We start from the raw sequence: 15,233 nt of genomic DNA, 5'->3' as shown, positions 1-15,233 counted from the left end.
GAATGTTAAACTTTGGTACATAACTCATGTGACTCAAGTGATTAAACTTGCAATGTTATTCAGAAGTATATAATAAATCTCTGATCTTTCTTTCTTCAAATAAATCATAGATAAATAAGGTGAGCAAAAATGATTCTAGTTTTGAACCTACTATCTGTTCCTTCCGTGTCTGCTCCAGATGGAGCAACATCAACAGACGCAGTTTTGCAAAGTACTGATGAAGGTTTTAAGATTACTTTTGATGAGCAGGATGTCTGCATGGCTGTAATTCCACAGCTGACTGATTCCATTCTGATCAGTCAAATCACTGATCTATCTCTTCCTCCTTTGCTCTTCTACTCTACGAAAGGAACACACGTAAAAGCAAAGTCCTTAAAAACAAACAGATGTAGTTTTATCCCTTCTTGGGGATAACGTGTGGAAAATGTCATTATTTATTTCTTTCTAATTGGCCATGTTCATGGTTAGAGACAATGGTTACTTCTCCTGAACTCTTACTTCTGTTCTAGATGCACAAAGCTCAGTTTTTTTTTACAACCACAACTCACTTCTAATCAATTCTCTATGAATAAAATCTATTTCAGGCCGACATTGTTATGGTTTGTGTCATGATGTGAAAATGTCAGAAGTATGTAACGCTGGTGAAATGTAATTTGTCGCAATAAAAAAAAATTGCACTGCAAAAACTAATATGATATTGAATACCATTCTTAATTTGAAATTTCAAATATTATTTAAATAAATTAGCAATGCTTAATTAATTGAGAAATATTTCGAAGGAAACATCACAAAAAAATATTTTATTAAATATTAAAATAAAATATTCAAGTGTTTACAAATAGAACAAATAAAGAAAATACAAGACAGATTTTAACGTAAATTGATCTTCACATTATTAGGAATCTAACAGCATTGCCAATAATTGAAGAACAATATATTAAAATAAATAAAATAAAATAAAATATTTTATGTTAAATAAATTCAAATATGCAAGTGCTTCTCAAATAATTGCAAATATAACAAATAAACACAATAAAATAATTATAATGTAAATTGATCCTTATTTTGGCAAGTATTGAATTAAAAATAAAATAAAATATTTCTAAATTAATAAAACATTCCTTTAAAAAAATAGAACAAATAAAATGAAAGAACACAGATTAACCCAGTATTGAAGTAAACATCCAACTGTTTTTTAAGTTATATTAAATTCAACTTGATCTTTAAGTTGGTGTAATGTAATGTAAGTTGAAATGACTACAAGCAAGTTGATTATACGTAAAAAATAAGACAGCATCTGGACTTAAGTTTTTAAATAGAATTTTTTTACAGTGTTCAAAAAACCCTGACTAGTTACTAATCTGGTCACAATCTAAACAAGTTTATAGTCTAGGGCAGCAGTTCTCAATTCCAGTCCTCTCGACCCCTTGCTCTACACATATTGTATGTCTCTCTTTGTTAACACACCTGATTCAGATAATCAGCTCATTAGAAGTGAGCTCCATGCATGAACTTTGTTCCCATTCACATGGTCCCTACACAGTGTTCATTGCTCCCTACTCCCTGAGCAGGGGAAATCTGTTCAAGTTTACCTCACTTCGGAACATTCTTTCACAGATTTGCGCTGCGCAACGTCTTCACACACAGACAAGTGTGACATCATATACCTGTGTAAATAAATACAATTTAAATTCACGTCTCGCATACTTCAATGCACTTTGAATGGAACATATACGTTTGATAAGATAGAGAAACATACCAAATGTACAGAGCAAGAGGGCGTGAGGACTAGAATTGAGAACCGCTGGTCAAGGCCTTTGTATTCAGCTGATATAAAAAAAAAATTATATATATATATATATATATATATATATATATATATATAGACAAAAATGCTAACAGTAAACCAGGTATCTAACAGAATTATCAAATTATCTAAAGTAAACATTCAGAAGCTGAAGAAAAACTTGCCGTGGTACCAACTTAACAGGCTTACCTAACCAGGCCGTTGTTTTCAGCTGCTTAGTTATCTATCCTCTCAGCATGCTGTGACTGATTAAGGCAAATTTCACGTTAGGACTCCTAACCAGGAAGCCGATCTGACAAATATTGTTTTCCATTATAATTAAGTTGACTTCAGATTTCACACAGCGACTATGTGCAAGTGCTTTTGTTTCTCAGCCGGAAAACCGGCCACCTCGCTCCGTTTGAAATGACACATCCTTTCAACACTTCAGAAGGAAAACAACAAAGGTAGGACGTCTAAACACCCTCGAGCTCGACAGAGAGCTGCTGCTGCGGGGAGTCTGCGAGCGACACGACATGACACGACACGTGCATTTAAAACAACGTTCTGCTTCAGCTTATCATCTGAAGCGGAGAAATCCTTGAAGACTCATTTCATGATCTTTCTTCAAGGCCCCGAAGAGGCCCTCTGCTGAAAACACATCACGCCTGTAGGAAACGGTCATTATATCACCACTATTTGTCTGATATCTGGCTGCTTTTAGTTGCAGGACTACTTCAGTGAACTGTAATGAATTGTTGATGGTGTTCAGAAACTGAGATAAATTCCCCTGCTGTACGACATGCGTCTGTCTGTTCTCCTGACACTTCAATTATTTTGGGAGACTGTCTGTCTGACGGATCGGTTTATGCCAGCACTTCATGTTCTCCTCGGCCTGAGGTGAGCGCAGACCTGAAGATACATGAACACAAGCGCCGTCGCTCCCTGGAGGACGCGGTGGCAAAACGGCCACGCGGCGTCAAAGCCGGACGGTCCCTGAGGTGTGTTTGCGCACTTGTTTGCTGGAGGGATATTTTTGGACGAGGGAAAGCACAGTTAAACTACTGTGTGGAGCACAGTTTAGTTAGTATCACTCGAGTTAGTTAGCAGTGATGAGATGGGGATGAATGTTCACTATTGTTCAAAGGGGTTTTAATGGTACAGACCACTGACAGTCTCATGTTCAATTTGAGAAAAAAAAAAAAAAAACAGTCTGTAACACCTACTTTGCACAAGCCAATCAATTTTCAGTGGATAAACCTAAATCCCAGCCTACACTGTTCCAATACGACTGATCAGACCAAGACAAAAATTAAATCAAATAAACATTTCAGAATTTATATACATTTCTATTCTAATGCCGGTAAAATGTACACTATACCACAGTATTGAACACTATTTACAAACTAAAAAAAAGAAGGTTAAACTTATTTATAACTTATGTAAATTAGTAACCTCAACAGATATTTTAATAAAATAAAAATTAAAGAAATAAAGATGATAGAAGACAAAATGTTAATAGAAGAAAAAAAAAGAAAGTAAAAATTAAATGAAAGAAAATGTTAGAAGATTTTAGAAGTTAGAAGTTTTCTCTCTTTTTTTACAGGTAATTTAAATTAAATAAAATTATGAAATAAAATGCATGTGTTCTTTATGTGTTTAATTAAACATGACTTTAAGAAATAGAACAAATAGAACAACAACAAGTAAAAGTCATAATTATTGTTTTTCTCTATGACACACATGTTGATAATAAAAGGTACTACAACCCCAGAGTACTAGTTTAAAACACTACATCAGGTTTATACTGTCTAATAGAAATAAATCATATTTCTATAATAAAGAAATCATCAATAATTTAACTCAAAAGTTGTATATTTGCACACTTAGCATCTACTGAATTATTATTAGAAAGAACCATCTTAGATGAATTACAGAGAGTTTCTCTTGACATTAGATGTAAAGATAGCTGAAAGAAGTGAACCTACTGGAAGTATTTATGAATCATAAAAAAAAGTTATTTGTGCAAATAAGATTTCAGGAAACATTTTACTTGAAAATGAAGTGTTTCGATTAATAAGTTGATAAAAATGGTCCTGGTATAACACTTACAGTAACTTTTGGTTAATTTAAACTAAAACTATATATAAAATAGTTACCATTACCATGTCACTAGCTCCTGATCGTCCCTCAAATAACTGGTCTGTTTCTAAAAGATACTCCTCAAAGTCACAGAGAGATCATCTTTACACTCTCTTGCAGGCCTGCGGTGTCTCTGCGGTGGACAGACATCTGCATTGCTTATAAATTCATAAACAAGCCTTCTTTTAAACTTCGCGTCTCACTCACAGTTTCCAAACATAAGCCCAAAATTATTAATCCAAATGAGTAAATCCTTCCAAGCAATGTGTGATTTCTCATTTAGCATTATGTCAGGATAAGTCGCGACACGAGTCTTTCTCAGATGGACAACGATAAGTCTTTGACAGTCATAGATAGACATATTTTAATGCATATAAAAGGCTTTAGTGTTGGGCTGCCATTCATCGGAAGCACTGAGGTGAATCTATACACTCTGGTAGCATTTAATGGAAATAAGTCCAGTACAATAGAGCAGATACTAAACGATCTCTCGCTGATAGAACGGCACGTCTGCGTGTGACAGTTTCAGCCGTACCCCGTGAAATGACAAGACACGCTCGACTGAAAATGCCCAATGCCTTTCAAAACCACTGATATGACAATATGACACTATAAAACATCTAAAATTGAACGACACAAAAAAAAAACTCTTTTTTTTTCTCAATTTCTTTCATCACCTAAACTTGATTTCCCAGCAGGCCTCAGAAAAGCGTGCTGTTTAAGTAAACAGGTGATTATTTAACGCACGTTCACTTGTGAGAAATATCAAGCCTCACGTTTAGACCTCTATCAAACCTTTAGAGCGAAGCTACATAATTTCTCCAATAATCTGAGCCGCAGCCTAAAAAACTTGTTGTACGCTGATGCAATGGGTTGAAAGAGATATTAAATAAATCTTTTTCCTCAGAATGAGCTCCGTTTGCTGCTCTTCTCTCCTTCAAATAATCTTTATTAATTTCTCTACCTTCTGTAGCATCTGCGCTTGCTTTAAATGATGAATTTATTCGTCACTTTTTAATGTGATGAATGTGCGAGAGTGCGAAGCATCAATATTGCGGCGCGCGTGTTGGTTGTGGAGATCTCACTGTAGACTTTCCACCACCTTCACCCCATCACTGAATTAGGTTAAACCTTTGATTTATGTGCAGATTATGAGGTTTAAAGCACATTTCCACCATGAAAAAAGAGGGAGAGATCCATCACCGAGGATCACAGAGAGTTTCAGGAACGCTGTATCACACTGTTTGGTGTTGTGACGCAGAGCGCGGTGGAACACAGAAGAATCTTCCAGACTCAAAATATTCCCCAATTCAATCTCAGACTGCAGAGAGCACCTGAAGAGCCCCCCCCACACCCCCCAAAAAAAAGACTAAATAGGACTTGATGTCACAATAAATCCGTATTTAAACTCATATCTCATTTCATGCATCTGCAAATCTTTATAAACGTGTCAATGACGTCCAATATGATGAAAAGAAAGGAAAACTGTACTTAGAAATTCGTTCTTAGAAGTTCAGTATTTGTTTTCATTTTGAACACATAGAGTTATTAAACACTTTTGAAAATAAAAAATAAAAAATAAAAAAACTCAAATGTCAAACTGTAAAGGCCAAAAAGTAAAAAGTAACAGAATATTCTCATTTTAAACATGCAAGTCATTTTATGATGTTTTCTTAAGGTCATACAATACACACACACACACACACACACACACACATATATATATATACATATATATTTTTCCAACATGGCTAAATAGTATGACCTCAAGAAAACATCATAAAATAATTTCAAAATAATATCTATAATATGTGTGTGTGTGTGACATTTTTAAGAAACATACCAATCTTAACATTATCATGAACTCCTATATATAACAATAATAATTTTTAAATGATAATAATATTTTATGTAGATTATATTTAATTAAATTGATGCATTTAGCAGACGCTTTTATCCAAAGCGACTTACATTGCATTCAGGCTAACAATTTTCTCCTAATGATGTAGACGCTTATTTAACAATATTGTAAAAGTGTTGAATTAATAAATATGAATATTGCATACACAAATAAATTATATATATTTCGTATTGTATTTGTAATGAAAAATATTTCGATTATAACGAATAAAATATTAAAGTATTATATTAAAATTTGATCTATACTGTATATCTAAATGTGTGTGTGTGTGTGTGTGTGTGTATTTTATTGATATATTTTATGTACTATAAATGTATAAAATAATATAAAATATAAAATAAACCCCATGAAAAGGAATCCTATCTGTTTCCCTCTCTTTTTAAAAGAATTTCAGCCTTTTCAAAAACTATGAGCAATACATCTCTTAATCTCTCGACATTTTTTTTATTAATTAAATATAAGAATGAATTTCATAAAATAAATTCAATACAACAAATACAATAAAACATAAACACTTTTATTGTGTTTATGTTCTTATTGAATGTCATCATACATTAAAAAAAAATGCATTCTTAAAGTTTTCAATAATTTGTAAAAATCAGTATATACATATGTAACAATGAGATTGTGCACAATTCTGGCAATAACCAAAAACTTTAAAAGGAGTCCGTTCAGATAAAGCCTAATCCTGGCCTGGCACAATTAACGGCGACTATCGGTTTATTAAATGTTTGGGACGAAACCTAATCCAATTATTTCAAAGCACATTAGTTCCTTCATCGAAGAGCGGGCTGATCTCTAGTTGGAGGAAGCGTCTCTGCGGGGTGAAGAATCACTATTTGAGGAGCTCTCCATCACGCAGAGAGGCTGAGGTGCATCTGGTCAACGTGACAGAAACAGGCCCTCCGGCTGGAGCAGTAGATTGTCACGGCACAAGCACTGCAACAAAGTTCAACACGGGCATTCGTTTATGTCTGCTGTGGGCCACTCCATTTTCCACCATCTATCTCCTTTCGTTCTAGTGCTCTCACACTCTCTATCGCCTTCCCTTCCTCCTAAAAAACAGCAGCAAGTGGCTCTTTCTTTCTCCCTGTCAGGTCTGTTCGTCTCTTTCAGGCTTGTACTGCAGCTGGCAGAGAGCAAATTGCACAGACTGACATCATTTCACTATAGGGTCGGGAACAAATGCAAAATAGATTCAGCAACATCAAATAATGTATGCTATTTCTGTGAATCGGGTCTCCAAACTGGAGTCTTCTCATTGTTTTTTGCGATCTGAAGCCCTGGCTGCACTAAACACGAGCGCCAAACTGCCTGTATTGATTTAAAAATCCTTGTAACACAAGTTCAGTTCTGCAAACACACAGCTGCAAACCCAGACAGTCAACAGTGTTGTCTGTTAAAGATGCTCTCTATCTGTTGATGGTGCACAGATAACACTGTGCCTTAGACAGACATTTCAGCAAAGCAAGATCCTGAATGGCTGGTGAACTTGAAGTAAATACATACTGTAATTGCTCAGCTTTAGCCAAATTGCATACGTGCAAGTCAGGCAAAGGCAACTAACAGACATTAACAGTGCTTTGAGTAAACTTTGGTTTCTCATGAACTTCAACTATGCTTAAATGCATAGTTTTTACAAAAATAAAATGTAAAAGGTTAAAAGGAAAATCGGCTAAACGGTGCTCCATTTAGATGTTTCTCCTTGAATAGTGTTTAAAAAAGGGTTACACTTTATTATAAGCTGTCCTTGTTACAGTGTAATTATACATTTGAGTAGTTAACTATATGCACTTACTATATGGTTAGGCTTTGGTTTAGGGTTACTTGCATGCAATTGTGCATCATTTATTGTTATTATAATAGTATATATGTAATGTGTAACAAGGACACCTTCAAATAAAGCATAACCTAAAAAGCATCCCAGAATCCCATTGTCACTTTTGTACATATAAATATAACTTTTTTCCTTTACATTTAGTTTCTAGAACTCGGTTCAATAATAATTCTTTTTTTTTTGGAGTAATGGAGTAATGATGCTGAAAAATCAGCTTTGCATCACGGGGATAAATGACCTTTTACAATATATTATAAATAATAGAAAAGCGTTATTTGTAATCGTAATGTTATTTCAAAAATAGTATTGTTTTTACTGATTTTTGATTATAAATAACAATCTAACCAATCCTTTTATTTTATTTTTTTGAGTAAAAGCACTATTCTACTGCATTAAAATTACTCCCCCAAACTTTGGAGCAACAGCAAGCAAAACCAAGGCTGAGTAAGATGATTATATGCAGTGTAAATCTTTACAGGCTCTCAGTGTCCCTCTTGTTCTCCTCTGGGAACTGAACCCACAGCCTTTTGTGTTATCAGTCAGATGGTAAAGCACTACAGCCTCCCTTGAAAAGCCTAGTGTCTCTCACCCATTGCTGAATTCACACTTACCAAAGTCACAAACGGACCGCAATCAATATCAGATTCCCAAGACGGCGAGAGCCACATGCAGGTTTTCGGCTCTGCTTTTTCTCAACGCCGAGGACGGACATGTAAGAAATCGTAATGCATCTCACACAAGACGCTCTGTAAAAAAACACTAAACAGATCAGAGCAAATGCATCCTGCAAAAGCAGGGCAGTGTGAGGCCTCAAAACAGCAGGACACGTCAGGGAAATTGTGCGTAACCCACCTGAAATCGTGCATGAACCCTGTGATGCTGAGACCCCAATTACAGAGCAGGACTGCCATCTCTTTCCTCGGCCTCCCACATGGATATAAAGAGACGAAAGGGATTTGACAGTCTTGTTTGGGAATTATTGTTTCCTTCATGGGAAGATTTTCTTTGGGATCTTTTCTTTCCCACTGTCACACTTCAACAGTCACTTTTCTTCCCTCTTTTAAAGGCATCGAAGCTTTGATGTAACTTACATGCAGAAATGGAAGCATGTAGAATTTAGATCGCATACTGCACAAGTACAAAATATAAAGTAGAATGTTCTGTTGAATGCTGGAAAATCAGCAGTTTTGTTTGTTGCACTCGAAGAATTTTCACTTAAGTCTATCATACTTAAATTTAGAAAACAAAGCACTATACACAATATGCATGTTTTTTGTTTGTTTTTTTTTTACAAAATATTCAGATTTTACAAACATAATACAGTACATCAATTATGATTTTATGAATTAAACACTTTTTTAATGCAGAAAAAATAAATAACCATGACTCATGAACTCGTGATATTTACTATAATCTATCCAGGGTTAATATAGTTAACTGAAACAGAAACTAAAACTAAATCTATTAAAAACATTTTCATGAATTGAAATAAAATAAAATTATATATATATATATATATATATATATATATATATATATATATATATATATATATATAATTTCAATTCATGAAAATGTTTTTAATAGATTTACTAATAGTTTACTAATAGTTACTAATAGTTAATAGTTTTAGTGTTTATTTTATGTATACACAAAAATAAACACTAAAACTATTAAAACTGTTAAAAACACAACAAACCAAAAACTTAACTAAAATTATAATGAAAACAGAAAATTCTATATATTAATACAAACGATAATACTATCTCAATGCTGCTAAAATATCATAATAGAACTAATCTAAATGTTGTCCGAAACTTGTGACCACTTCTTATGTTTATTTATCTCTTTATGATGAATCGCTTGCTATATTCCTCTCTGGCAAGTTGCTTTGGATAAATGAGTCTGCTAAATGAAAAATGTAAATGAATCTGTTATGGTCTTCATGTTGTGCTCATAAATATATGATTGGAGATAGTTTCATCCAAATTAAATGTAGTTAATTTCTAGAGTAAGATTTAGAAAAGAGTAGCTCATATACACTGAAAAAGCAAACAATTAATTAAGCATGTAATACTGAAATAATATTTTTACAGTGTATGAACGGAGCATTAATATTTGACGAAACAACATTGACGCTAATCTTTTCTAATCAGAAGGGTGCCAATCATGTAGGGGAAAAAGTCTAGCTTCAAACAAGATTTCATTCATTTATCACTATGCAAGGAGTCTTTGAGAAACTGTCTGACTAAAATTGATTTAGTTTCTAATATGGATTGCACAGATCCACTGATAAGTATTCCAATGATGTTCTGGATTAAGGGCCAATCTAGAAAATAACACAGCGGAGAACTAAACTCTAGACAAGAAGGCACTTAACGAAACTTTTTTTTGTCTCTTAATAATGTTTCCTTGCACTTGTCCATCAGTCAACAGAAATGTGAAATTAACAGGGTATATCTTCCTCTGTTAATGTCTTTCAGCAAAGAAAGAAAGAAAAAGAAAGATTTAGAACTGGGTCAATTTATCAATCAAACTCTAAAATTATCCAAATCTATAGTTATAAGTATGTTTGATTGGATGCCCGATGATTAAAACATTTAATTAAATAAAAAAAATTTTGCTCTGTTCATAATCACTCCTCTCTCTCTCTCTTTGTTAGTGTATTTGATGTCAACATTTTCTAATGTCCTTTTAAATGATGACAAAACATGCATTTAGTTTTAGCGTCTCGGACCAAACGATTCATCTTTAACACAAGAATAAGCACAACAATTGTCACGACAGAGAAAAATCACTTGCACTGCACATCTCCAGCTTAATTTTGCACTCGCACAAAAGCTACAGTACTTTATAGGGCAGGTAAAAATGCGTTTTGACAGGAATTTTCAAAGGACTTTTGTGTAGGTTAATGGAACAATTCGGCAAGACACCAAATGCATCAGCAGTAATGCACCGAACGGCATAGCATTAAAGAACACAGTTATTTTGAATTTCAAACATGCGTCTCATCAATTGAGAGCTCAAAATAGATGCCTTGTTTTCTTTTGTCACTGCAACTCGTTCAAACCAAATTTCGGCAGAGAAGTCTTTGAAAGCATCGGGTGTTAAATGAAAGGTGAAATTGAAAGGTGAAATTGAAAGGTTTATTTGTTTTTATACTGCATAAGGAAAACCGGGGCTAGTTGTCACACGTCTTACTTCAGTGGATATTTCTCAAGGATGGGTTTGTTTCTGAAAGTTCCTGTAAAGACACACAACTTAAAGTCTTGATCTTAAATATCATTTATGCATTGGATTTTTGTCTTAAAAACTGTGAGATAAAGCCACTGTGAGAACTAGCCCCGGTCTCCTCCATTCTCTCATCTGGAGTGTTTTTCAGACTGCCTCTCGAGCTCTCTCTCACCTCAGCGGTCTTTACGCTGTATTGAACCGTCTGTGACAGTGACTGGAGAGGCAGAAACATCACGCAAACCGTGTGTTCACTTAGTGTGTCTGAGCAGAACATCCGTGTCACACACGCAAACCCTCTCCCTGAGATCAAAAACATGCTACGGCTGGAAACCGGGGGAAAACAGTCACGTATCCAGAGGCTGGATGAGGTCACCAGGTCAAAACTGTGTCCTGTCCTCATAGTAAACAAATATGATTTGACAATAAAACAGAAATCAACCACTGACGACTGTAATATTCCACAGCCTGGGTTTTCAACAATTCTCCACAGTAATGTGCGAGTCTGTGGATGGATATTTAAAACACAGTTATTTCTTTGTAAAAAGAAAAAAAAAAAGATACGTTAACATCTATTTACTGATCGCAACAAAATATCGACAGTAATCCAGAGATGTACAACTGTTTGTGAATCTGAATCAGATCTCTGATTATATTCTACAAAGAATAGAATAGAATAGAATAGAATAGAATAGAATTCATAATATATTTGTAATATATTTTAATTTATAATATTTTTCATAATAAACTAAATTCATTAAATATTAAATAAAGAATTATTAACAGCAACTAAAACACTTTGTGTATTACTTTAACTAATTTAGATACAGTATGTAAAACTGTTTGTGAATCTGAATCTGAGACTTTAGTAAACAGAAACTTAATAGAATAGAATAGAATAGAATAGAATAGAATAGAATAGAATAGAGTCATTCATAAGATTAATTGATAATATATTTGCGATTTATATTAATATAGAATATATTGTATTTCATAATAAGCTAAATAAATATGTAATTGTAAATATGTAAAGAAGTTAAATAAAGAATTATTGGCATCAACTAAAACAATTTAAGTATTATTAAACTTATTCATAGAAATATCTATTTTATACATACAAACATTCAATTAGTAAATATACATATATTCAAAATATATAATTTGTAATATACTGTATTTATAATAAAAGAGATGAATTAAATAGGTAAAGGTAAATATGTACATAGGATTCTGTTTTAGTTTATCTAAAAGATAAATGCACATTTTATGAACAAACACCTTCCATTATGCATGAGATCAGCATGCAGACATCATCAGACTGTAAAGCTATTGGTAAATCATTTTAAATGTAAATGTTTTTTTGCCTAGAGCAGAGGTTATCAAGAGGTTTTTCCTCCACCAGATTATTTCATCCTTTATTTTGGACAGAGCCGGACAGAGCACACAGGACACTGCCAACTTAACAAGACAACAATGCACAGCATGTGTGTGTGTGTGTGTGTGTGTGTGTGTGTGTGTGTGTGTGTGTGTGTGTGTGTGTGTGTGTGTGTGTGTGTGTGTGTGTGTGTGTAAAAGAACAACTCAATCGATGATCTGATGTTAGATATGATAAGCTGTACATTATTAATACATCTAATATATTTCCAGACAGTGCTCTTTTTGGCCATTGAGTGCTAAAAATATAGGATCCCTGCTATTAAGAATCACATGTAGTGTATGATATGATGGTAGACTTCTATCAGCAGCCCTAAGAAGAATCAGAAACGCTCTCTCTGTGTGTATGTCATCGCACCGATGAGTCCAGCAGATCTCAGAAAAAGTGACGGCATCAGTTCAATCACAATGACAGATCCAAACAGGCGGCGTGTTCCCTCTTTCACAACAACAGATCAGCCCACACACACTCACATCTATATGATTATATGACTTACAAGGACTTTCCATGAGCAGAATCGTTTTGTTGTTGTTTATACGCACACATGCACGTCTCCCTCAAATAAAGTTTGCTTTATTAAAGACGCATACAAATACTTAATCACCAAGTATCACTAAGAAGAGACAGGGGCTAGTTGTCACACTTTAAATATTTCTCAAAGAAGGTTGATTTTTGAAAATCGATATTTTTTAAACATAAAAAGCCATTTACACCATAATTGGGCAGTTTACTGAACACAGATTTACCTTTAGTGATAGCGGGGCATGTTGTCACACCATATACTATTTGTCACAACAGAAGTCTACCTTTAAACATCCTATTATAGGCTTTTCAGTGGAATTCAATCCAAATTATGCAAAACTAGAAAACGTAGAATGCAAAAATATTAAATTATTGCAACATTTAAATAACTTGGTACAACCTGCCCCAATTAAATACCGTACTTATGAAAAACAGCCTTGTCCTAAAAAGCATGATTCAAATCTATGTTCATTATATAGCTGGCTTTTATCTTAATGTATGTCACTCTTGTTTTACTGCATTTATCTAACATTTGTAACAAAAATATGATGATAAAGGAATTTTAGTTTGGAGGGCAGAATAAAAACTGTTAAAATTCAAGACCTTCAGCTAGATAAAACACATTTGATTAACTTTACACTGACAATCATAGTAAGCTTGTGACAACTTCCCCTTGTGACAACTAGCCCCGATCTCCCTATATATATCAATCTGTCATCTGAAAAAAAGACAACATAAATTCCTGTCTATATTTGCTGCACACTCACACACACACACTCCCACATCCACGCTCACCTTCATTGGTAGATGTTCCTCTGGAGCCCAGGACCTGCATTGATATAGTCCACACTAAGAGGGGCAGCAGCCCTGGATCTGATGCCATCGTGCAAATGTGGACCCAGCGCACGGGGAGAAAGCTCTCTCTCTCTCTCTCTCTCTCTCTCTCTCTCTCTCTCTCTCCCCGTCTCTCTCTCGTTCGCTCTCCCCTCGCCCTCGCTCACTCCCTCTCTCGTTCTCTGCCAGTGTAGAATCGGAGCAGTAGTTTCTATCAGAAACTGCTTTCAAAACTGCCTGCCTGCACTTGGGCACATGCAACACCACCAGGCGCAGCATGGGGGCGTGTCCAGCAGTGCCTGTCTAAGAGAGCAGCCAATAAGAAGGAAGGGTTTGGAATATGCACATCCCTAGTTTTACATCCCGCATAGCTCCTACATCTCTGGCCACATTTCTATACATATTTTAATTGAGAAATACATTTTGAATGTATTTATTTTATTTGTTAAAAAAAAAGATTGCTTTCAGATTTTAATAAGAAAAAATGTCAATTGTGTAATATATATTGTGTATGTATGTATATGTACAGTATATATATATTTGACAGTTATATGTTTTATTATTTCTAATTAAAAAATTAGTTATTAATAATTATATAATAATAATTATTTAATAATAAAATATAAGGCATAATTTTTTTTCACCTTTATGACAGCATATAGCACTGCAAATTTTAATGTTTAATTAGTCAACTAAACCCACTACTAAAACACTTATACATACACGCAGTCTAATCTGACTGAATATAGCAAACGTTAGAACCAGATACCCTATTAAGATTTTTCTGCTGTATTTTCAATACCTAGATAGTTTTTTTATTTTTTTTAATCTCAAATGGCATCTACCGTACAACTCTTTCCAAATACGCTAAAAATACAGCACTAATTTTTATTATTTAATGGTCAACAAAACTGGTTTACTGAGTGATAGTACTGTAAAGAATAACATAAATAGTACAACTTTATCAGAATCTTTAAAATCTCAAAGTGATGCTGCATATTGGATATGTTTATCAAAAATTATTTTCTCCCTCCTTTTAAAAAGCAGGACATTCAATTTCAGATCAGTCTGTTATTATTTATGAACAAGAGGCCACCTCTGTCGTCGTCGTCTGATGGATTTTCTGATTAAGTGCTTCAGGTGCTGATAAAATGATGTCTGCGTATCGGCTTGCAGCTTCATCTCTTCTCAGAGCATTTCTCATGGCAATATCTGATTCAGTTAGACCTCCAACCTCCAAACTGGAGTCACTATTTGCTTTTGCTGACATTGATTCAACTTAATCCATAAAAAAATCTCAATTTCTCACAACAGAACACTCCTTTTCTGCTAGTGTATCACTGCATCAACACATTTTGCATAACAGATTTCAGATTTCTGCTGAAATGCACAAACGTTTTGGCCTTGGAAAATATATTTGTTACACATTATGCTAATTTGCTGCATATTTACTTCATGCATATAGCTCATTTTCTCAAATGTAAACAATCCATCAACCAATATGTTTGATTGTTTGATTGTCATT

The 15,233-nt window shown here is 34.1% G+C and overlaps 1 protein-coding gene across 3 annotated transcripts in view; it reads right to left on the bottom strand.

Annotated features, from left to right (window-relative positions):
• LOC132126335 (ephrin type-A receptor 8-like) overlaps positions 1 to 13,950 on the bottom strand; it is an 88,365-nt gene extending 74,415 nt beyond the window's left edge. For 2 of the 3 annotated variants that reach the window (XM_059537532.1, XM_059537533.1), the window contains exon 1: positions 13,670 to 13,950. In XM_059537532.1, the coding sequence (XP_059393515.1) occupies positions 13,670 to 13,757 (88 nt within the window). In that variant the 5' untranslated portion in view covers positions 13,758 to 13,950. The remainder of the gene's footprint in view (positions 1 to 13,669) is intronic. The other variant, XM_059537534.1, reaches the window with a different exon arrangement.
• Positions 13,951 to 15,233: the final 1,283 nt, after the last annotated feature.

This window comes from Carassius carassius, chromosome 44, assembly GCF_963082965.1.
Source record: "Carassius carassius chromosome 44, fCarCar2.1, whole genome shotgun sequence".
Classification (NCBI taxonomy): domain Eukaryota; kingdom Metazoa; phylum Chordata; class Actinopteri; order Cypriniformes; family Cyprinidae; genus Carassius; species Carassius carassius.
The sequence above is the reverse complement of the archived record's forward strand: the minus strand, read 5'-3'. Positions and strand labels throughout refer to the sequence as shown.